The 23,644-nt window shown below is 38.9% G+C and overlaps 2 protein-coding genes, 1 long non-coding RNA gene and 1 other non-coding gene across 5 annotated transcripts; 2 read left to right on the top strand and 2 right to left on the bottom strand.

Moving 5' to 3' along the window:
- Positions 1 to 651: 651 nt before the first annotated feature.
- On the top strand, positions 652 to 2,470 carry LOC121971442 (peroxidase 21-like). The gene is made up of 5 exons (XM_042522712.1): positions 652 to 848; positions 927 to 1,081; positions 1,149 to 1,337; positions 1,785 to 1,950; positions 2,050 to 2,470. Exons 1-5 carry the CDS (start codon positions 785 to 787, stop codon positions 2,457 to 2,459), a joined length of 984 nt encoding a protein of 327 aa, XP_042378646.1. The 5' UTR covers positions 652 to 784; the 3' UTR covers positions 2,460 to 2,470.
- A 1,088-nt stretch (positions 2,471 to 3,558) lies between these two features.
- On the bottom strand, positions 3,559 to 4,287 carry LOC121971443. 2 transcript variants are annotated; one of them, XR_006109135.1, is made up of 3 exons: positions 4,211 to 4,287; positions 3,838 to 3,920; positions 3,559 to 3,712 (listed from the first exon to the last, which is right to left on the bottom strand). It is a non-coding gene; the product is annotated as an uncharacterized LOC121971443 (long non-coding RNA). The 2 variants fall into 2 exon arrangements; XR_006109134.1 differs by having other exon boundaries at positions 3,559 to 3,920.
- Positions 4,288 to 12,385: 8,098 nt separating this feature from the next.
- LOC121974113 lies at positions 12,386 to 12,576 on the bottom strand. Its single transcript, XR_006109964.1, has one exon. It is a non-coding gene; the product is annotated as a U2 spliceosomal RNA (small nuclear RNA).
- Positions 12,577 to 13,369: 793 nt separating this feature from the next.
- LOC121971441 (importin subunit beta-1-like) lies at positions 13,370 to 17,541 on the top strand. Its single transcript, XM_042522711.1, has 3 exons — positions 13,370 to 13,627; positions 14,544 to 16,970; positions 17,050 to 17,541. The coding sequence occupies exons 2-3, from the start codon at positions 14,554 to 14,556 to the stop codon at positions 17,246 to 17,248; spliced, it is 2,616 nt and encodes an 871-aa protein (XP_042378645.1). The 5' UTR covers positions 13,370 to 13,627; positions 14,544 to 14,553; the 3' UTR covers positions 17,249 to 17,541.
- Positions 17,542 to 23,644: the final 6,103 nt, after the last annotated feature.

Genomic DNA, 23,644 nt, shown 5'->3' with positions numbered 1-23,644 from the left:
CTAGAAAAATTCCAATAATTTCATTAAATTCATATAAACCTATTTCTCTCTTAATTTCTCACTAATATAAATTTATTTTTCTAAATAAATTTAACTATAACCAATTTTGATCCTTATTTATATTTTGGTATATTACCGTTCTTAACTAACACACTTGATATCTTTATCCACTTTCTCATCTTTCCAACTGTGTTTCTGTGCATGCAAACCCAACAAAGATCATTTCCTTGTATAATTGCTTGCGGCCCTAACATTAGACTCCTTGTGTTGTTGAAGTGTCCACACTAGTGATTGTTTGAAAACATGGAACCTTCAAAATGATTTTAGCACTGACCATGAAGCAAGTGGCAATGGGAATCAAATATCAGGACACAAACATCGCTATCACAATGGTGCCTAACCCTATAACGTCACCATTAGTGCTCCACTTCATAAATTGACTCTAGTGCGCCTGAAAATGAAGCCATATAGATAAGACGGTAGCAATGTTTTAACCAATCTAGCAAATATGTTGCAAAATTATCTACTTTACAACTATAAAATAATATATTCTCTCTTGGAGTTATTGAATTGAATGAGCCCTTCTAACTACCATGTCTGCCATATTAAATGTTTCTTGCAGATGTCGACTATCCAATAATGTTCTTGTAAGCATCCCAAGAAAGTTGAGGGCAGAACACATGGTGGAGCCACTGTTTCAGTGTCGAGATAGGAGTTCAATACTTAAATTGAGATGCAAGGAACCATGTTCTCGTCGACAGCGAGTTGAAGTGAAGAGAAAAAGATGGACTCGATAATGAGACTGATAGCTTTCCTAATCCTCGCATGTTGTAGTTCTCTTCCCAGAGGTCAGCTCAGTACAGTTTCACAGTGTCTTAACACTTGAGTCACATCGCATATTTTGAATTTGATGTGGTGTGTTACAGGCGAAGGAATTGGTGACCTCAAGCTAAACTACTACTCCAAGAGCTGCCCCAAGGCCGAGCAGATTGTTAAGCAAGAGGTTGTGAAGCTCTACAACGAGCATGGCAACACGGCTGTGTCCTGGGTCAGGAATTTGTTCCATGACTGCATGGTCGAGGTTAGCTTGATCAACTCCTTCCTGATTTTTCTGGTGAAATTTAGATTGAAATGGCTGTGTTGTGCAGTCTTGTGATGCATCTCTGCTGCTGGAAACCACCACCAGCATTGTGTCGGAACAGTCAAAAGATAGGAGCTTTGGGATGAGAAACTTCAAATACGTGACCACCATCAAGGAAGCCCTTGAGAGGGAGTGCCCTGCCACCGTTTCTTGTGCTGATATAATTGCTCTCTCTGCAAGAGAAGGCGTCGTCATGGTATGTATAATTGTCTAATCAAAGGTGTAGTATAATTGTATCATTTAATACTTGAAATACCTCTTATATTTTAACTTGCTTTAACGTAATTCTACTTTTATCAAAGTTATTCTAAGATGTGCAATTTTAATTAAAATTTATTGTGCTTTTAAAATAACGTATCTTCAAGGTAAAGTAATTTTGATCAAAACTATTCAAAGGTGTAGTTTTGATAGTGTAGTTTAATCAGAGTGCTCTAAGATATATGGTGCAGATTTACTTAAAATTGTACTCCCACGACTGTGGAGTAGCTGTAAAATATTAGAGGAACAATACGAGAATTAGACAAATATCTTGTAAGTTGATTTTTAGCTATTCATAAGTTGTTTCTCTGGACTTATTCAATAGTTATTCTCTGATTTTTTTTTTTAATTCTGTTAAAAAAGATTGTGGTGGTGTTCTTTGTAGCTTGGAGGTCCATATATTCCCATGAAAACTGGTAGAAGAGACAGCAAGCAAAGCCATGCAGACGTGATCGATAAGTTCATCCCTAACCACAATGACTCCATGGCCCTCGTCCTCTCCAGGTTCAAATCTTTAGGAATCGACGCAGAAAGAACTGTGGCTCTCTTAGGTACTTTTTTATAACACAACTAACAAATAAACAAAGGATATCTTACTCCCTTCTCTTCCATCCAAGTAAACAAGATCATCGATTGCCTTGTGCTTTCAGGGGCTCACTCTGTTGGCCGGGTCCACTGTTTCAACCTCGTCGGCCGTCTCTACCCCACCGTCGACCCGACCATCGACCCTGAGTACGCTAAGTACCTTCTCTACCGCTGCCCGTCGCCGAACCCCGACCCGGAGGCGGTCCTCTACTCCCGCAACGACCGCGAGACGCCGATGATCATCGACAACATGTACTACAAGAACTTGCTGCACCACAAGGGGCTGCTCAAGGTCGATCAGCAGCTGCTCTCCTATCCGGCCACTGCCCAATTCGTGAAGCTGATGGCGGCTGACAACAGCCACTTCTACGATCAGTTTGCCAAGGCGATGCTGTCGATGTCGGAGAACAATCCGCTGACCGGAAATGAAGGCGAGGTCAGGAGAGATTGCCGGTTTGTCAATGCTGCTGCATAAGTGTGCTGCAGTGTGTGTAGAAAAATGGGTGGGATTCTGATCGGCCACAAGGTGTTTGATTAGGTCTCCGGTAATCTGTATCGAAGCGTCCGAAGCAATAAACACAATGTGCAAGTGCAGAAATAATGAGTTATGAGCAATAAGCACTTCAATTTGGAGGAGAAGATGAGATTTTTGAGGTTGAATTCTAAGGATTTGAGGAGATCGAGGATGTGATACGCGAACCTGTTGATGTTGCTGCAGTTCAAATCAGCTCAGATTAGCTCGGCAGGTCGGACTAGATCGGCAGTTCAGCTTGGCAACTTAGCCAAGTGTGACCTAGATAACGGTGACTCAACGACATGGCGGGGCTAGCTGGGGGCAGGGTCATGTAGACACATCCTACTGACTTGGTGCAGGCCGGATACTACGTATCAAAAAGGGTGGGTCCAATGAATATAAAAGAATAAAACCCTCCCAAACCCCCAAAGAGTAAACAAACAAGCACAATCTTGTTATGGTTTTTAATGCCATCTATGCAGATAGAAGAGGGAAAGTGAATATGAAACACCAAAATATGTACCTTCATTGAGTGCAACCTGAGATTACTCGGCTGAATTCTTTCCCCAATACAAACCATAACAAATTGAGAATATTGATACAAAACGTCAGCAGAAGCTTTGCATTTTTTGTTCAGTCTACATTAATACAAGCAGCAGAGTAAAACAAAAACAACTAAAAAGCAACCCAGGCTATCAACATACACACATGACCAGAGGCGGATTTACATAGTGACTTGGGGGGGCCATGGCCCCCCCACCCCAGTCCATGTGTAAATCCTGGATCAGTCCTGCTTTTAGCTCTCTTCTCATGAGCAAAATTTGAAGACACTCAAGCAGAGATCTCTTTTCAAAATTGTCGTCCGGAGAAACCAAAAGTTGGTGGATCATGGTGAAGGTTTATCCCAACACTGAAGCATATTGCGTAGCCAGTGGCGTTGAGGTCGCTAACAACGAGAAAGATAAAAGTAGGGTGCTGTCAGTGTGGAGGAGGTCTCTACTCTTCAGTTGCAGACTTGACAGACTCCATATCTACTAGACTGGAGTGTTCCAAAGAATAAGATACAATGAACATTCAACAAAGGATAAACTAAGCCAAAGAAAAACATTGACAAACTCCAGATCTGCTATTACAAAATTCAGGGAATGGAAATAGTGTATATATTGATAATAGGATGCCAAATAGAGGCATTTTGCGATCAACAAATAGACCCCCTGAAAAACATCGAGTTATGTTGGTCAACAGTGAAGAATTTACTGGGCTCTATAGGTGAAGTTGAGCAGGTGAAAGCTATATATATTTTTGTTTGATGGCAAATAGAGTTGTAGATAAGGAGTACCTGCATGTGAAGAATGTCACGAATGTGAGAGGAAAGCAATTCGAATACTCAGACGCTTCAGCTTGATGTAGTAATTAGAGTACCTAACCAATTAATAAACCCATATTATGAATAGCAATAATGAAATGCAAAGTAATAGATGCTGAATAGATGTGAATGATCAAAAGGATGGCAAATTGAATTCTACCCTAACGTTATCATATAACTGGTCTTTAGACCATACAAGTTCGCATGTAGCTCCGATGTGAAACAAGGGCCGACAGCTTATTTCAATGTCACAATATTACTTCGAGATATTGATATCAAACTACCAATAGAAAACTTAGGTCACGAGTTTTTCTAAATATATAATGAATTCTAAATTCTCCCGCACCATCGACAATGAATGTAGCGGCACAAGTTTTGGCCCCCCCAATGTTCAAATCCTGGATCCGCCCCTGCACATGACCAATAAAAACATGTGTAGCCATCTTGCTACTAGCTAACCTATTAATGCTGGGTCCAACCCTCAATTAAAAAGTTGATCGGCATTATGCCTTAACGACCAGCGTCGAAATGCACGATAAAGTTTTTAATGCTAGTCTAAGTCCAAATAAAGAGAATCCAAGATTGCCTATAAGAAAATGCTACAAGTGCCTATAAGAAAATGCTGGATTTAGGAGATAAATATTACACTTTTATGTCGTTGAAAGTGGAAAATAGTTCATGTTGGATACAGATGTATTCATCAACTATGAGCTAGCTAGTATTGTACAAAGGTGAGCAACTAAGCCTTGTGCAGTTTATTACTGATAGGCATATCCTTCATGCAGTTTTTGCTCCATAAAATTGGGGATAAAGGTTACTTATGATTTGATTAGCCATTCGTATAGAAGTAGGCTTCCCTGTTTCTCCCTTTTGCATCTCTCCCAAATGGATACTTTCAACGTGCATTAAGATTATGATCTTGTCTCAGTCTTTGTAATAAGTTTATTCCTTTTTTCCTTATGTGGCAGGCAAATTTTCAATAGATCAAACTAAAAGTCCAGCAAGTACTTTAAAATTCAACATAAAAGACTTTTTAGTATTAAGACAGGCACACCAGAGGGATTGCATATTAGGAATGAATTCAAGCAGCAAAATAATACTCATGCAAAATGAAGAGAAAGTATAAGCGCAATTGATCCTGTCCGAAGGAAGTTGGAAAGCTGAGAATGGAGTGACTGTTGGTGACTTCGATCCTGTAAAATAAAACTAAAATTAGAGAAGGGTTTCCTGATGTTAGTCCTTCGACGCTTAAGTCAAAATCAAGAAGAAAGAATGGAGTAATCAACAAAATAGAAAATCTTATCTTCCTCGTACCTGGCGTCCCCTTTATACCTTTTTTTGTGATCGTTCATTTGCTCTTATTTAATGATATTAATTGTCAGAGGAAGGCTTATTTGTCTTGACTTCTGTGCATTAATGATAAATGTAGTGTTTTTCTTTACCTTGGCTTCTTCGTATTTAATGATAGACGGCGTGTTCCCTTTTGTTTTCTCGTCTCTTCCTGTATAACATCATTCTTTGCGTCGGACTGGCAGTCCGAGCGGCTCGTTTCCCTGTCGACCTGCTCATGATGCCCTGACCGGCCCGGTGATGTTCACTCGGCCACTCCTTTGCTGACCGGGATAATTGTAAGCTCGGCGTTGACCGCCTTAACTTTGACCGACACTGTGTCAATTGACCCATGACAGGTGGGCTCTCCCTTATCACCGCATCACAAGTCTTCCCCTTAAGTCTAGTTGGAGGAGGCTACAGGACCGACTGACTGGAAAACTGGTCCTTGGCGATTTTTTACGTCCAATCGGAATGTTTGGTCCCTAATTTCCAATCGGCGCATCAACCAACGCCACTCAATCTGTCTGTCCATGGCCAACGGACGATCGGAGGGTCTCTATGCCGAGCGGGGCAATATGAGTGGTGACACTTGGAGAAATTTCCAAACGCGCTTCTTCGAGCGGTCTTGGTCGTCGCTAACATCACCCATATTTCTCGAAGCCCGTGCAAATCTTTGATAATTATGGTCGAGCACGCGGCCATACCTTTGTAATTAAGCACATTAAACGCCGCATGCCCAATGTGACACCGGTCCTGAGACATGTGTCGTTTCAAAATGAACGGCTGGATCTACTTTTAGGTTTTCGCACCGCCGAATCGAACGATTGATACTAACCGGTCGTGAGGTTTATAAGCCGCGCGTGGGTCGTCATCTTCTCCACTTTGCGTCGTCTTCATCTGTGAGCATCTCGGCGAGACCGCACTTTGCTCCTTCATGATCTTCCTTCGGCGATCTCTGCAATCTTTCTAGTAAGCCATCGCCCCCCTTCGATCGAAGTTGTTCGTTGCTCTTAGTGTCCCCTTTCCCAGTCGCATTGCATTGTTTCCCATTGATTTTTGGTTTCAATGGCAAGCTCCTCACATCCTCATGCTTCTGTCCCTGGGCTTTTGTACACATCCCTTGAGCCAAGTTCGACGGAGACGATGTTGAGAGTTTGAGAGATATTTTTGAAATTCCTTTTGATTACCAAATTGGCTTGCCCTTGGCTTTCGACCGTTCGAATGAACCGTCGCCCGGTTTTGTAACCTTTTTTAGGGACCAATTTACCGTCGGTCTGTGATTTCCGATCCGCCCTTTTTTCTCAATCGTTTGCAAATATTTTCGTATCTCTTTACATCAATTAGTGTCGAACTCCTTTTGGCTTCTGTGCGGGGTCGTTGTCCTATTTCGCCTGGACGGCATTCTCCTTACTCCTCGACTCTTCCATTATTTCTACTATCTCAAGTTGTCCGAGCCAGGGACTTTTCTTTTCCAAGCCTGAGTGGACCTTGTTTTCTTTGATAAGATGTCGTCTTCCAATAAATATTGGAAGGACTACTATTTTTTTGTTCGCTTTCCTGAGCGGCTGGACTTCTGGACCAGATAGCAATTAGAGGCGCCGAATCCTCCAGAGCTCAAGAAATACAAGAGCCGCTCAGACTACCTTCAAGCAGCTTCTTGCTTGGCTGGTCAGAAGTATCATATACATAAGTTGCTGCTGGAGGATGTTCTATACGTATTCGGCTTGAGCCTGATTCACACAAGACTTCCGTGTAGCCTAGGTACGCTCGTTGGTCTAACTTTTGAATCTAACTGATTTCTTCCTTTCTTTTGTAGCTGAAGTCATGTTGTGTGCACGTCTGGTCGACAAAGCCAAGCTTGTGGATGCTGAGATCAATGCGGTGGCTGCGAGCAAATTGGAGAGCCGCGGCTTGCGGCCGATCGGCTCGCACAAAGACCCACTCGGAGAGAGCAAGGGAGCGCTAGCATTGGCTAGCGAAGGGATAGAAAGTTGAACGACTATTGGTGGAGTGGTTGGTGCCTCAAATCCTCCCCCTGCACAGCTGCCAGAGATTCCTATCAAGGGGGCATCAGACTCGGCTTCTTCCGGGGAACCCCTAATAGGCCACAAGAGGCGATGGGTGGAGACTACATCACGATCCGCTTCCTCCGTGTTGCGGACACCCACCAACACTAGCTCGCACCTTCCTTCCGCTGAGCGGGTTGAAACCTCAATGCCAGCTCCTGCCACGGCGACTATTCCCCTTACATCATCCGATCGGACACCGTCCCTATCCAGTCTGCCCCAACGAACCATTTGTGCGCCTCCAGTTGCCTTCATGCCACTACCAAAGATTCAAAAGTTGGCCATCCGGTCGGCGTCAACGTCTCGACCATCCGGCAAGGCGACTTCGGCCCAATCACCCCCGAGCGGCTGGCGCCACATTATGGTGGTCCTCCATCTTCTGTCTGAGGAATGGCGTGAGTCGGATGACGCTGAATCCCGAGCTCCCGAGCATCAGATAATCATATAGGAGCCACTCGCACAGATATGGGCTGATGCTAAAGCCCGTGCAGTGGTCATGCCTCCGGGGGCACTCGCGGACAGCTATACCCAGATGTTGTTGGAACCCTAAGGTTATTTTGATGTGATCAAACAAGTTAAGTTATGTCTTATTTGGTTTAATTCCTGTGTCTAAGTGTGCAGGAGCTTAAGAGCACATAAATTCTAGCGGAAGACGCGGCTAGCGAGAAGGATGGCATAGGAGAGAGCCGACGGGCTCGATGCGTCCGAGGGACGAGGTGCCGCGGAAGAGTACACCAGTGGACAAGAAGAACGTATGCGACGTTCGAGGGACGAGAAGCCGGGGAGGAAGGCTGCTCGAGGAGAAGGTCGAAAATTGGATTCGGGTGAGCCCTATTCCGGATGGCCGAAATCACCCAATCGAGCGGAATCGGAGTGGAAGACTCGAACTAAGCCGAGCAGAACCGGAGCAGAGGGCTCGGACCGAAAAAGTCAACCATGTTGACTTTTGTGGGTCCGGGCGCTCAGAGTCAGAGTGGAAGTCTGCTCTTGAAAAAGGCCAGAAATTGGATTCGGGTGAGCCCTATTTCGGTTGGCCGCAATCACCCAGGTGATCGGAGCAGCAAGAGAACAAAAGGAGCTAAGCAAACTTGTTGGAGTCACCCTCAATGGAGGTTAAAGGTGCCTCCGAGGCATCCCAAGTGCCTTTGCCATCTTCAGGCGGAGGGCGCCCTCCATAAGCATGGAGGGTACTCTCGACCTGGCTAAAGTAGTCGTTGGCAACGGATAAAGCTTTATTCGTTGCTGCCTTGTTGGACACGCCCTCCATCCACCTTGGATGCGACCTCAAGCTACGAATTGGATTTCCAAGAGCTATACAAAGGCCCCTGGAGCTAGGAAATAGGACAACGACTGTTGTAATCAATTTCTTAGTCTTTTCTGAGTTTTTCATAGATTGTAAGAGGCTTTTCTGTCTACACGAAGGAGAAATTTCTAGTGGAGCTTTGCAACCTCCTTAGATTAACAACCACCTAGGTTGTAACCAAGTTAAACCTGTTAACCTCTTTTAATTGTCTTAGTTGTTTATTTGTGTTTATTATTATTGTGATAGTGCTACTAATCTAAGTTAGAAAAATAGAGAAAGGTTTTTATTTTTTCTACAGACACTACGCCCTCTTATCGGTCCCGTTGCGCCGACGGTATCAGATCACACATAATCTTACTTTTACCATTTGTCATTCATCAAAACCAAAGTTCAATTATTAGTGCCAATTGCACTAACAGTTTTAACACTTTCGGAGAAGCCAAAATAAGCAATGAAGGGCACCATTGAACTCCTTATAGCCTCAGAAATTCACAGGACCTAAAATGATTACAATCTGAGGTCTCTAGATAGATCAGTATGTTTTGATCAAAATCTACCGATGGACTTATATAAGTCTGATTGGACTCATTTCAAGTCCTGTGAATTTATGAGGTTACAAGGAATCCAATAGTGTCCTCCATTGCTTATTTCAACTTCTTTAGAGGTATTAAAATATTATCAAAAAAATTAGTCCAATGTGGGCCTGATATGAACTGTTGGCCTAATATGGTTCATATCAGGTCCACGTTGGGCCTGATAGAACCATATTAGGCCCTATTAGGTAAAAGAAGAGAGTTAACTCTGGGCCCTTCAATCCATAAACACGTTCATTCCATCTTCAATTGAAATCAACTAACCACTCGACTGATCTCATCTATCCCCATTAGAAACCCGTTGGAATTCATTCACGAGAAATTTGTTTTGCTTTTTATGCCATATTACTTGACCCCCACATCTTCCCTTTCCTTTTTTTTGTTTTCAAATTTCATGTAGAAGCAAACTCTCCAAATTTATGACCAACCTTTCCTTCAATGATCTTACAACCAATATGAGTTTTTCCATTGTAAATGAGTATGGAGAAATCAACGAATTTTATTGGGTCTGATATGTTTTCATATCAGATCCACGTTGGATTGATTCTTCTGATAATATTTTAACACCTTTGGAGAAATCAAAATAAGTAATAGAGGGCGCCGTTAAACTCCTTACAATCTTAAAAATTCATAAGACCTGACATAGATCTAATAGAACCTATCTAGATTAAGAATGACGAGAACCATGGTAGCTAAAAACTACCTATGGTGCTCAGGTGCTATTATGAAGCACAAATTAAATTATGGTGCATTGGCTCAAGTGTAAAAATTCTGTTATCAGTACTTCAGTTGAAACTAGAATTACCATCAGAATTTAGTGATTCATTCATTTTTAGTCTTTGGCTTGCTATGAGGATGTACAACCCCTGATAGGGATGACAATGGGTCGGGTTCGGGTCGGATTCTATATCCTCCATCCACATACCCATCGGGTATAGGATCTCCGATGGGTATACCCATACCCATTAAAGGATCAGATATCTTCTATAGTTTTAATTTTTCTTCTTTCTATCCAACTATTACCATTCAACAAAAATATATTAAATTAACATCCTATTAATATATATATATATATATAATTAAAAAAATATATTAAACATCTATATAGTCTCCTCCTAATATCAACAAAAATAGTAAGTTGATTTTGAAAAAAAAAATCTTTAATATATGTATATATATTATTTAATCGGGTATTCGGGTCGGGTATCGAGTATTGATAGTCCCTCCATACCCTCCTCCATTCGGGTCGGGTATCGGATCCTCCATCGGATTCGGGTGGAATTGTCATCCCTAACCCCTGAGAAGCCATTTAGGGAATCTAATACCAGACATTTTAAAATCTTAGTTAGTAGCCTTTATGTGATTCTAGCGGACTATAAGAGAGAATCTTAATAACTTTGTAGTCTTTATGTGATTCAAGCATAACACATAGAGAGTATTGTTCATGTACATGTGAGTTGGGCCTGATATAATTCTATCCCATATTAGTTTAGGTCCCACTCCCATGGCTTTCACTGTTCTCAGTCTAGGTCTCGTCCCATATGCGAGTTGGGCATGATATAGTTCCATGTTATGCCTAACGTGGACTTAATATGGAATCATATCAGGCCCACGATTCATATCAAGTCCACATTGGGCTGATTTTTTTTGATAATATTTTAACATCTTTGGAGAAGCCAAACTAAGTAATGTAAGATACCGTTGAACTCATTGCAATCTCAGAAATCTATAGGATCTGAAATAGATCTAATCAGACATGTCTAGGTCCATTAATGGGTTTTGACCTACTGATGGATTTAGATAGGTTTAATCGAACCAAAATCTACTGATAGACCTAGACAAATCTGATTAGATCCATTTCAAGTCTTGTGGATTTTTGATGTTGTAAGGAATCCAACAGTGTGTTTTATTGCTTATTTCAATTTCTCTAGTGGTGTTAAAATATTATTGAAAGAATCAACCCAATGTGACCCAATATGAAAATATATCAGGCTCAACGGAATTCGTTAATTGCTCCATACTCATTTACAATGGAAAAACTCCTGTTTATTATAAGATCACTGATGGAAAGGTTGGTCATAAATTTGGAGAGTTTGCTTCTATACGAAATTCAAAATCAAATAAATGAAAGGGAAGATGCGGGGGGTCAAGTCTAAGCTAATATGACACGAAAAGCAAAACCAATTTTTCTTGAATGAACTCCAACGACTTTCTAATGGGGGTAAATGAGATCGATCGAGTGGCTGGTTGGTCTTAATTGGAGATGGAATGAACGTGTTTATGGATTGAAGGACCCTAGAGCTAACACACCTCTTTTATCTAATAGGGCTTGATATGGTTCTATATCATGCCTAACATAAGCCTGATATGAACCATATTAAGCCCACGGTTCATATCAGACCCACATGGGCTGATTTTTTTTTGATAATATTTAATGCTTCTAGAGAAACCAAAATAAGTAATGGAGGACACTGTTAGACTCTTTGCAATCTCATAAATCCACATGACCTGAAATAAGTTCAATCAGACCGATTTAGGTTTATCAGTGGATTTCGATCAAAATCCACTGATCAATCTAAAAATCTCAGACTGTAACCATTTTAGGTCATGTTGATTTCTGATGTTGCAAGGAATCCAACGGTATCATTCATTGCTTATTTCGACTTTTCCGAAGGTGTTAAAATACTATTAAACAAATCAATTAAATCCTAAATGTTGTGGGTCCTGATATGATTTGCATATTAGGCCCACATTATGCATCCATGCATGCAAATGCGAAAGAAAAGAGAAGAGAGGGGAGGAAATAGAAGAAATATTGCATACATAGAAGAGAGGAAAATAGAAGAGAGAAAAAATGACAAGAAAAGAGAAAGAGAAAGAAAAATTAAATTTGTAAGGAGGGGTATAACAAGAAGAGCATATAATTGAATGCACCCTTTGATAAATACAAAAGTAGTATGTCTTTTGATCAATTTGGAAATCTACGTGTGCCTGGGCGTAAATTGTCGAAACGATTCCAGTATAGATCTTAATATATATACTAGCGATCATGTACATGCATTACGTGAGCTAGACCCCTTATAATAGGTGGAGTTAGGGAGAGATATGAGGGAAGAAGAATTGATCTATAGAAAATAGTTTTAATTTTTGAGTATTTTCCATATTTTATTTTTTTTAGTGGGGCAAGATCTAATATTTTTATAATTTATCGTACTTATAAAAAATTGCAATGGGGCAACTGTCCCACCAAAGCTATACGTGGCTCCGCTCCTGGTTGCGTGCGCAATATAATACATGAACACGTGCAGATAACAAACTCTTTTTCATAAAAAATTAATTTAATTCTTTATATAAGATATTAAACTGATAAGAACAAATACTTCACTTAATCTTAGCTAAAAGACCGTCTATAAATTAGGTAAGGGTGTGGATGACTGATACAATAGTGTAATACTAGGGTGACACTCAAGAATTCCAACAATAAGTTACTGTAATGAATTATCTCTTATAAAAAATTAATTTAATATCATATTTTATTTTAGTCAAAAAATCGAGAAAAGTATGCTTTTTAATATTGTCGGTTTAAGGTATTTATAAAAGCTTCTCTACTTGTTGTTAAATCTAAGATGTGGAACTAAAGAAAACTCTATATGTCTAATTTATTAATAAAAATATTCTTAATAATACGTAACAACTAATTAATAAATGAAAATATTTTATTATATATATATATATATATATATATATATATATAAAATTTAAAATTCATTTTAAATTTAACAATTTCAACTAATCTATTATATTATCCCAAAAGCGTACCCCACTTAGGGCATCAACATCGGGTGTTATAACACCATCATTTCATCAAAAAGTATGGGACCCATATGCCACATACATATTATATTAATATATTCATTCTCTCACATTCATTTTAACATTAATCTTGTGAGGTCCGCTCTCCATTCTTCTTTATTTTTATTACCATTTCAATTATATTTACACCATTTAAATAATTATTATTTAAAATAATTAATAATATTATTTATAAATATATTATTTACTATAAAGTTTGTGGTGGGCCATAAACTTTATTGTTTATGGTGGATCATATAGGGATTAAAAAAATTTTAATGTTTGCGTGGGCCCAGTCTATATTATAACAATTTTTACATTGATTTTAATGTTTATAGAACGTTATAACATTTGAATGCAGTTGCTTTGATTCGAATCCGATAATCAATGAGGGTCAAGCGATTTGAAAAATGGAAATTAGGGTTTGGTGCTCCCGCTTCACTGCCCCGTTCCGTTCCTTGAAAAGTCCTATAAAAACCTCGCGTCCACTGCTTCTTCCTTGCCCAAATCGCACGGCGACGTTAGAGCTAGCGACTGCTGCATCGTTGCCACGGTCCCAGGTGGCCCTTAATCTTCTTCTCCGATCCGCTGCGGCGGCGCTTTTTTGTATAGTTAAGGTATAGCTCTCCGCCCTCAGGGTTCCTTCCAAAACCTCTCAGATTTATAGATTTTTAAATCCATTTCATTGTTTGCATGTTTCCGATGCTTTTTCATTCTTCTTGCAATCGATTGATTAGGTAGGCGGCGGATCCATTTCTGTTCCTTCCAGTTTATTTCAAGTGTCTCCTTGTATAAACAAGTACGTCTGCTTGCATGTGGATGAACTTTGTGGAGCTTTGGTTGTTTTGCTAAGGATTTAAATTATTGTATTCGTACTAGCTTCTGCACCATAGTAGTTGGGTTTAGGGCCTAGGATTTATACTCATTCGCCTCATGAAATACTTTTTTTTACTGACATGCAAAACTTTATTGTGTGCGTGCGTTTTTTGTTTTTTGTTTTTTTTCCTCTTCGTTTTGAGTTGGTTTGGACATATGTAGATTCTCACTAGGTTGTTGATTATTTTGCTTTTGAATGTCTTAATCAGACTCTTTTGTGCAAGTAATCTATTTTGTTCATTAAGTTTTCACTGGTCTTCTAGGCTTAGAAGATATGAATTAGGAACTTTTTTTTTTTTTTCCTTTTTTAGCAAAACTGATGTTTTCTTTGTTTGTTATTTTGTTACTTAACGGTGATTGTTGGTACTAACAGGTCATGCATACTTTTAGATTGCATTTGAAATTACAGCTTTTATGTGGACATATAAAATTCTAATTGTTTTCTATCAACTTCGTTGTTAAACATAAAGACAAGTAAAATATCATTTGCTGAATAATTTGTTGTAATTTTAGATGGACATACATCAACATAATTAAGTTAAGTTTGTTCTTACGTGTTAGATAATCTTCTCCTGGTAGATTATGGATAAGCACTGGATTAAGTTGCTTACTTTACTCATTATCTTGTTTTCTGTTTGTTTGTTTTTTGTTCTTTAGTGCCTTGAACATGGCGATGGAGATTACACAGGTTCTGTTGGCAGCTCAATCTGCAGATGGGCAGATTCGAACTGTTGCAGAAGAAAATCTTAAGCAGTTTCAGCAACACAATCCTCCTCTTTTCATCCATTCATTATCAACTGAATTATCAAATGAACAAAAGCCTCCTGAATCTCGAAGACTTGCTGGTATTATACTGAAAAATTCTTTGGATGCAAAGGATGTTGTTTGTAGGGAAGAACTTACTCAGCGTTGGGTCAGTGTGGATCTGTCTATCAAATCCCAAGTGAAAGAGTCCTTGGTGCAGACACTTGGATCATTGGTTCCTGAAGCACGACACACCTCTTGTCAAGTCATTGCTAAGATTGCATCCATTGAGATACCTCGACGTGAATGGCAGGAGCTTATAGTTAAGCTCCTGAACAACATGACTCAGCCAGATTCCTCTGCTCCATTAAAGCAAGCAACATTGGAAGCATTGGGCTATGTTTGCGAGGAGATATCACCTGAAGATCTGGAGCAGGAACAAGTAAATGCTGTCCTGACAGCTGTTGTGCAAGGCATGAACCAAATTGAAAATAATTCTGAAGTCCGTCTTGCAGCTGTCAAGGCTCTCTATAATGCTCTAGATTTTGCTCAGGCCAACTTTGAAAATGAAACAGAGAGGAGTTTTATCATGAAAGTTGTATGTGAGATTGCTATGGCTAAAGAACCAGAAATCAGACAAGCAACTCTCGAGTGTCTTGTTTCAATAGCTTCTACATATTATGGTTACCTCGAGCCATATATGCAGACTCTTTTTACTTTAACTGCGAATGCAGTGAGACGAGATGAGGAGCCTGTTGCTCTTCAAGCCATTGAATTTTGGAGCTCAATTTGTGATGAAGAAATTCATATTCAAGAGGAAAGTGAAGAATATGATACTGGTAATTCTCCACATTCCAATTTCATTAATCAAGCACTTCCTATGCTTGTGCCTTTAATGTTAGAAACACTGGTAAAGCAAGAGGAGGATCAGGACCAGGAAGATGGTGTCTGGAATTTGTCTATGGCTGGGGGGACTTGTCTTGGACTCATTGCAAGAACTGTTGGAGATGCAATTGTTCCCCTTGTGATGCCGTTTGTCGAGAGTAATATAACAAAGGGTGACTGGAGGTGCCGTGAGGGAGCTACTTTTGCATTTGGTTCAATTCTTGAAGGTCCATCTATTGAGAAACTTGCACCCCTTATTCATTCTGGACTTGAGTTCTTGTTGAATGTAATGAAGGACCAGAATAGTCATGTCAAGGACACAACTGCATGGACCCTTGGTAGGATATTTGAGTTCCTGCATTCTGCTAGTAGTGAATATTCAGTTTTAACTGCTGCAACCCTTCCACGGGTCATGTCTGTTTTATTGGAAAGCATAAGAGATGTTCCAAATGTGGCTGAAAAAGTTTGTGGAGCCCTTTATTTTCTTGTGCAGGGTTATGAAGGTGAAGATTGTAGTTCATCAATCCTCACACCTTATCTTGGTGATATTGTTACAGCTCTCTTATCTACAGCTGATCGTGTAGACACAAGCAATCCCAGGCTTCGTTCTTCTGCTTATGAAACACTAAATGAGTTAGTCCGATGCAGCAACCTACGTGAAACTTCAAACATGGTCATGCAACTCCTCATGGAAATAATGAATAGATTAGGTAAAACTTTGGAGCTACGGATTGTATCATCCGATGACAGAGAAGAGCAGAGTGATCTGCAAGCCCTGCTTTGTGGTGTACTTCAAGTAATAATACAGAAATTGAGTAACTCAGATGAGACGAGTTCCATAATAAACCAATATGCTGATCAGATGATGGTCTTATTTCTACAAGTTTTTTCTTGCCGTAGTTCTACTGTGCATGAAGAAGCGATGCTTGCTGTTGGTGCCCTTGCTTATGCTACAGGGCCTCAATTTGTTAAGTACATCCAAGAGTTTTACAAGTATTTAGAGATGGGTTTGCAGAATTTTGAGGAGTATCAAGTCTGCTCAATATCGGTAGGTGTTGTAGGCGACATCTGCAGAGCATTAGATGATAAGATTCTTCCTTATTGTGATGGTATTATGAGTCAACTTCTGAAGAACCTATCAGATCCTGTTCTGCATCGATCTGTCAAGCATCCTATATTTTCATCTTTTGGAGATATTGCTCTTGCAATTGGTGAGCACTTTGAGAAGTATATTCCTTATGTGATCCCCATGCTGCAAGGAGCTGCAGACCACTGCTCTGAGTTGAGTCCCAATGATGACGATATGCAAGAATATGGTAATCAACTTCGACGTGGCATTTTTGAGGCTTACTCTGGTATCCTTCAGGGATTCAAAAGCTCTAAGGCAGCACTGATGCTTCCTCATGCTAACCCTCTTTTGAAGTTCATTGAAACTGTCGTTAGTGATAAGTACAGGTAGGATAGTCCCCTACAATTAATATTCTTCTTTTTTGCAACATCTAAAGATGACCTCAGATTTGGTTCTTTTTTCCAGGGATGAGGAGGTAACCAAAGCTGCAGTTGCAGTGTTAGGAGATCTTGCAGATGCTCTTGGTCCGAACACAAAAGTCCTGTTGAAGGACCACAGTTTTCATGTTGATTTACTGGGAGAGTGTATTCAGTCGGACAATGACCAATTGAAGGAAACTGCTGTTTGGACACAAGGAATGATTCACAGGGTATTAGTGTCATGAGGCAAGATTTATATACTACCACATTGCATTGAACGTGTTCATCTACTTTCCCCTTAGTCTTTAGCAGTGTATCACAGTTTCTGTTCTTATATTATTTCTGCCCTTCTTTTGTGTCCTTAGTGCGGTTGTTTTCTTACCTTGGTTAAATGTTCGATACGAAGCTCGAACTTGGTTTACAGTCCACTGGTTTGTGGTCAGAAAACATGAAATTCATTGAATTGGCTAAGATTGTGCAACTGCACTGTTGCTTATGTTCTGCGAAACTGTTCTCTTTGCCTTTTTTTTTATTAGATTTGACATGATAACTTGTATTCAATCTCTCAGATGCTTCAGGTTGTTTCTTCATTATGCTTACTTTATTGAGCATTTCTGAGTAATTAAATTATCACTCATTTTTGGATACCATAGGGAGAAATATTATGTCTCATCAAATATACATCGCATCTCCCGACTGTAGCTTTGTGACTGCACACCTTCTCTATAGTCACACTATAAAGTTTACCCATCATCTTTGTCGTCCAAATAACCTAGGAAATTCATGTGTAAAGGATATATATCTATTAATTTACTTTAGGACTTGGTTTGATTATCTTGCATGCAATGTTGTGTTAGTATAAAATGTTTGTTATATAATTTTTTTACAGTGAAAATCATTTTTTGTAATGAATGAATACAGGGGGAAATATTTTCCCTCTTCTTTGATATCAACTCTTATTCACAAAGGAGGGCTTGTGGATGATCACAGAGGGTGGAGGGTAGGGTTCTCATTTGATGGTGGAGGGAATAGGTGGCCCTTGAGGTTGAGGGCAAAGAGCGAGGCAAAGCATGCATTTGATGGAGTGCAAAGAGGAGCTTGTGAATGATGATAAAGACGGGAAAGGAGGGAAGGGGTGAGGCTTCCTAGTTGAACATGGAGGTGGAGAGGGTCTTACAATGATGGGGAAGGGATCATGGACAAGGATGAGGTAGAGGAAGATTGTGGCCCATGGGCAAGATTGTAAAGGGTTATGAATTTGCTGATGGTTGAGATCAAGACAACAATTTTGAGTGAATAATATATACAGAGGATCTACTACTATTTTTCACTACCAAAAAAGCAATAAAATATGTATTTAAGATTCCAGCAGCAAGTGGTTTTGCTGATGGCTTATCAGTTGGTTAGATGTTGGCAGTGCTTCAAGAATTTGAATTTTTCATGAGTTTGGTTTTCATTCTGTCACTGGTTTCTTTCAGAATTCCAGTTCATGTTGTAGGCTTGCTGTTACTTGGATTTATGGCCCTTGCCAGAATAATGTTAGGATGCTTTCTGAATAATATATACAGAGGATCTACTACTATTTTTCACTACCAAAAAAGCAATAAAATATGTATTTAAGATTCCGGCAGCAAGTGGTTTTGCTGATGGCTTATCAGTTGGTTAGATGTTGGCAGTGCTTCAAGAATTTGAATTTTTCATGAGTTTGGTTTTCATTCAGTCACTGGTTTCTTTCAGAATTCCAGTTCATGTTGTAGGCTTGCTGTTACTTGGATTTATGGCCCTTGCCAGAATAATGTTAGGATGCTTTCTTCAGACAACTTCTTTGGCTGAGATACACCATTGAGATTACATGGGTGTTAGGAGGTGATTTCGATGCAACTATCTCTGATTCTGAGAAGCTGAATTGCATAGGTAGCAGAATAGGGACTAGTTTACTAAATGAATGAATTTTTTAAAACCAGTTAAGAATAGTGGTCTTCTTTGGGGATTTTTTTACTTGGTGCAGTGGTTACAGTGAACCTACCTTTGCTTGCTTGGATAGGTTTTGTGTAAACCAAGCAGCTGATGAACGGTTTGCTGTATTTAAAACCCAAATCCTTGATAAGGGCCTCTTTCTGATGGTAAACCTATCAATATGTGGACAGAGTAAGATAAAGTCTGTTTCAATTTGAAAACAGATGGTTTCTTGTTTCTGAGTTTATGAATATTATGGCTCATATTTGGCTAATGAACTGAATGATTGGTTGTGCTTCTGGAACTTTGAGAATTAAGACCAGTAGGCTAAGGAAAATAACTGAGGACGTGGCAGGCAAGTATGGCGAAAGATGAGACGTATAACGAAGAATTGGTTATTACACGACCAGTTTGAGGATCCTAGTATTGTTTAACCTCTGACTAAGCAAGAATCCTTGGAGTAAAAAAATCCATTCTTACAGCACTTGATACATTAATGAAAGCCAAGGCTGTTCTGCCGGCTTCAAAGAGGCAAGCTTTAGAGAGGGAGATGTAAACACTTTTTATTTTCAGAAAATTCCACAAGGAAGAAGTAAACAAACTAGCATCCAGTTCATTCAAATGGGTGAACAGACCTTCACTGAAGAAGTTGATATTCTTGATAACATTCACTAAATACTTCAGAGGAATTCTTGGTGTGAAAGTAGGCAGATTCATTACAATTGATTATCAATAAAGAGGATGCCTCATTAACTGAGCTTTCTAAACCATTTTCAGCAACTGAAATTGTAGATGCTGTGAGACTTTTGGGCAGAATGATGACTCCTGGACCTGATGGTTGGAACTCAGAATTTTTTATCTTCAGCATGGAATGCTGTCAGGCTAGATGTGCTAAATATATTCAATGAATTCCAAGATGGTGTTCTGGATTTCTCAAGACTCTACTATGCTTACATTATTGTAATTTCAAAGAAGCCTGGTGCATTTCATGTTGGGGAATTTCTACTGATAGCCCTTGAAAACAGTATTGTAAAACTCATCTCTAAAGTCCTTGCCATCAGATTATAAGGCATAATAGGGAACTTGATTTCTGAAATTCAATTTGTGTTTGTCAAAGGAAGGAATACTGGTGATGCTTATGTTTGTGCCACAGAATTGGTTTCATAAAAAGAAGAAACGAATAGACATGACCAAACTGGACTTTGAGAAGGCATTTGACAAAATTAATTGGACCTACCTTCTCACTATTCTCAAGTTCATTGGTTTCTCTCCTAGGTGGCTCCGGTGGATTGAACTTGTAATGGCTACTGGACAATTGGGTGTCCTGGTCCTTGTTTCACATGTGGATGGGGTTTACATCAACGTAACCCTATCTCGACTCTTATTATCATTTTCGCTAACCTCCTCAGTTTGAATTTTGTTGAGGCCAGGAAAGCAGGGGTTTATTCATGGAATTTCTGGTCTTAATGCTGATATGGAGAGCCCATTGGTGCTTCAATTATTTGCTGATATTACTTTCTTGATTGTCAAAGTTAATGCTACAGAAATTCTCAATGCTAAATCATTCTAGCTTGCTTCTCACTCTTTAGTGGCATGAACAATAATTATGAGAAGTACAACTCACCATTTTAGGACGACTAGGAATAGCTGAGCAGCTTTTAGCAAACATAATGGGCTGTAAATTTCAGCAATTTCCTGAACTTGGGTTCCAGTTTGGGATATCTAATTCTAATCAATCCTACTGGAGAAGATTGATTCAGAAGATGGTTAGCAGATTGTGGATTTGAAAAAATCATTTCCTATCCCCAGGAGGATGTGTCAGTTTAATTAGCTCAGTGCTGACACTCATACTCCTCTATCCAGCCATTGTATACTTGTTACTGAAACGGGTCATCCATGAAATTGATAAATTGAGGAAACATGTCCCATGAAGTGTGGGGAAGCTGACACATTTAAAAGACACTCTTCTACAAGTTCATCTTCAGTAAGGAGACCAAAGAGTTTTTGGGGCTTAGGTATCATTGAACTAGAAAGTTTCAGCTTGGCACTTCTTTGTGCCTGGTGCTGGAGGCTGTTATTAGATGTAAAGTATAACTGTCGTCAGTAAACTTTTATTGCCGGGTTCATGTTCAGAATTGGGTATGGCTGTAGTATTAACTTCTGTTTGGTTAGATGACATAATGATCTTATCCTCCAAAACGTTTCTAGAGCTACTTTATTCCAATTGTTCAAGACCAATCCATCAAATTTGTTGATTTGGATCTCTCTAAATCGGATCCAGGACTCAAACTTCTATGATTCAGTTGATTCTCAGCATCTTTATCAGCAACACAATCTGTGGAATTCATCAGATTAGTAATGGGGACCAAAGATCTTATCAAATGGCAGTGGAATGATACTGGTCGATTCTCTCCGAAGTCTACATTTTCTTATCAGATTCTGGTTTATGCAGCCCTTATGTGAATACAATTTGAATTTTTTAGCACTAGATCAAAAATTTTAGTTGCCTTGTGTTCAATGATGTGAAAGAATGAATCATGCAATCACCATTTTCAGCAGTGGGATATTGCTGGTACTTAATTGGAGTGTCACTGGAACTGGGCACAACAATCGTATGTATTGGTTCTTTAGTGATGTCAGGCGACTGAATATCTCCTCCAGTCAGAAAATTATCATCACTATCTGCCATGTGTCGATTTCAACTCTTTGGTTGCAATAGTTGAGTTTTCAATAAAGAGAAACAAAAAACAGAACTTGGATCAGGCTAATTATGTCGTGGTCTAACAGAGCACCTTCTTCAATTCAAGGTGCACTACTTCTGGAGGGACTCGCTAAGTCTCTGTTACTAGGCATAACATGAAGTCGTTAACAAGGTAGTTTTGCAGCTAGTGAAGTGATTGAAGATCCAATTCAGCAGTTGTTGAGCTCCTCTTTAACTTATCATGATGCTTGGATAGCAGGTATATTTTTCATTGTACTATCTCCACTTCTTTTCAACTAAACATGATATATGGATGGTTTTTTTTTTTTTTTGTGATAATTTAGGAGTTTGGATTTTGCCCAACTTAACATTGGAGGTAGACGTACTTTTTCCTTATTCGTCTATCAGGTAAAATTGAAGTACAATTTGTGTTTATGCACACTTATAAGCTAATCTCAAAATTCAAAAGGGGGTGCTGCTTTTTGATTTATTATCAAAAGGGTACACCATCCTATTTTTTGTATACTTTACTTTTTGAAACTGTCTTTATTTGTGACGCTATTATAGAAGTTACAAGATCAAAGTTGACATGTAATTATAGTTACTTCACAGTATAACATAATGTTAACTGGTATTGACTAAAAATAATCTATGTTGTAATAATTATGATTCCTAATTGCTATAATATTATGTTGACTTGTGTTGATTAATATTGATCAGTATTGATTAGATTAGAGATTAGAGATAAAACGTTTCATATTATAAGAACTATGAATTATAGTTGTTACAATTTAGTGCTATTAGTGTTGATTAGAGTCGAAATGCTGCTGTAATAAATTATTGACCGGTTTTAACTATAGATGAAGTGCTGTGAAGTACTGGTATAATATAATTGATTAGTGTTGATTAGAGCTAAAAGTGTCTGGAACTATAATACAATCTTTTTTATTATAGTGTAAGTGTATGGCAAACCCTTAGCTATTATAATCGTGTTAAAAATAATGATAATTTTGAAAAGTAATATATATATATATATATATATATATATATATATAAAGGCGGAATGGAGTGTTTATTTGATAATAAATAAAAAAAAGGAAGTCAATTCTCTTAATTTTTAACCGTAAAATGTTAATCTCAAAGTCTCTTTTCCGACAATATCCATCAAATAAATAAAGCTAACAATAATACCCTCTTGTGGTGCCGGCATCTGATGGGCCCACCCCATCTCCCATTTTACTTTCTTGATGCTCACTTGCTAAATTTCTCACAAAATCAAGGTTGTGACACAGACATCATTAAATGGTCACCATGCAACTTGCAGCTCAACTTGCTCACCACCACAAATCCACAATCAATGTAAATTTGTTTAGTCATCAGCAAGTGCCCAAATGAGAGAGCAGCCGAAGCAACAAGTGAGGGCCAAGAAAATGTTCAAAGAAAAACAAAATTAAAGGGACTACTACAACTTGCTGATGATTGTTGGCTGCAAGTTGCTTGTATCATCCTCACAACCTTGTTCAAGGGGAGGTGCTACGTACTTTTCTCATGCAACTTGCTTATATTATGCTAAGTCTTGTCAACTACTTATTTGAACATTTGATTCGGCCTGCTTCATTTACAGCCAAAATTAAAGGATTTGATGAGTCAATATAAAAAAAATGCTGCCAAAATTCTCATTTTGGGCATTTATTATTTATTTTATTAAATATATATGATTATTATTGTTATTGTTGTTGGTAGGGTATTGTTGAGTTTTACATCATGTTTGGTAAGCCAAAAGGATTGGAGGGGGATGATATTTGATTTTCTGATTGTGGAAAATGATGCTTTGGCCCAATTTTTTTTATTTCATTCTAATCAAAATTATTATAAAAATATTATTATATTAAAATATTTTTTTATCAACTGATCAAAATTATTTTAGCTTGGTCAAAATTATTTTAAATTTTTTATAGCAGTTATTCATTAACAACTACAACAC

The sequence above is a fragment of the Zingiber officinale genome, chromosome 4A (assembly GCF_018446385.1).
Source record: "Zingiber officinale cultivar Zhangliang chromosome 4A, Zo_v1.1, whole genome shotgun sequence".
In the NCBI taxonomy this organism is placed as follows: domain Eukaryota; kingdom Viridiplantae; phylum Streptophyta; class Magnoliopsida; order Zingiberales; family Zingiberaceae; genus Zingiber; species Zingiber officinale.
The sequence above is the reverse complement of the archived record's forward strand: the minus strand, read 5'-3'. Positions and strand labels throughout refer to the sequence as shown.

Excerpts from the sequence above, each read along its gene's own strand:
- LOC121971442 (XM_042522712.1), top strand. The coding sequence starts at position 785 with ATGGACTCGATAATGAGACTGATAGCTTTCCTAATCCTCGCATGTTGT. Across the intron at positions 1,082-1,148 it reads TCCATGACTGCATGGTCGAG|TCTTGTGATGCATCTCTGCT; the intron begins GTTAGCTTGATC and ends TGTGTTGTGCAG. Across the intron at positions 1,951-2,049 it reads AAGAACTGTGGCTCTCTTAG|GGGCTCACTCTGTTGGCCGG; the intron begins GTACTTTTTTAT and ends TTGTGCTTTCAG.
- LOC121971441 (XM_042522711.1), top strand. The coding sequence starts at position 14,554 with ATGGCGATGGAGATTACACAGGTTCTGTTGGCAGCTCAATCTGCAGAT. Across the intron at positions 16,971-17,049 it reads GTCGTTAGTGATAAGTACAG|GGATGAGGAGGTAACCAAAG; the intron begins GTAGGATAGTCC and ends TCTTTTTTCCAG.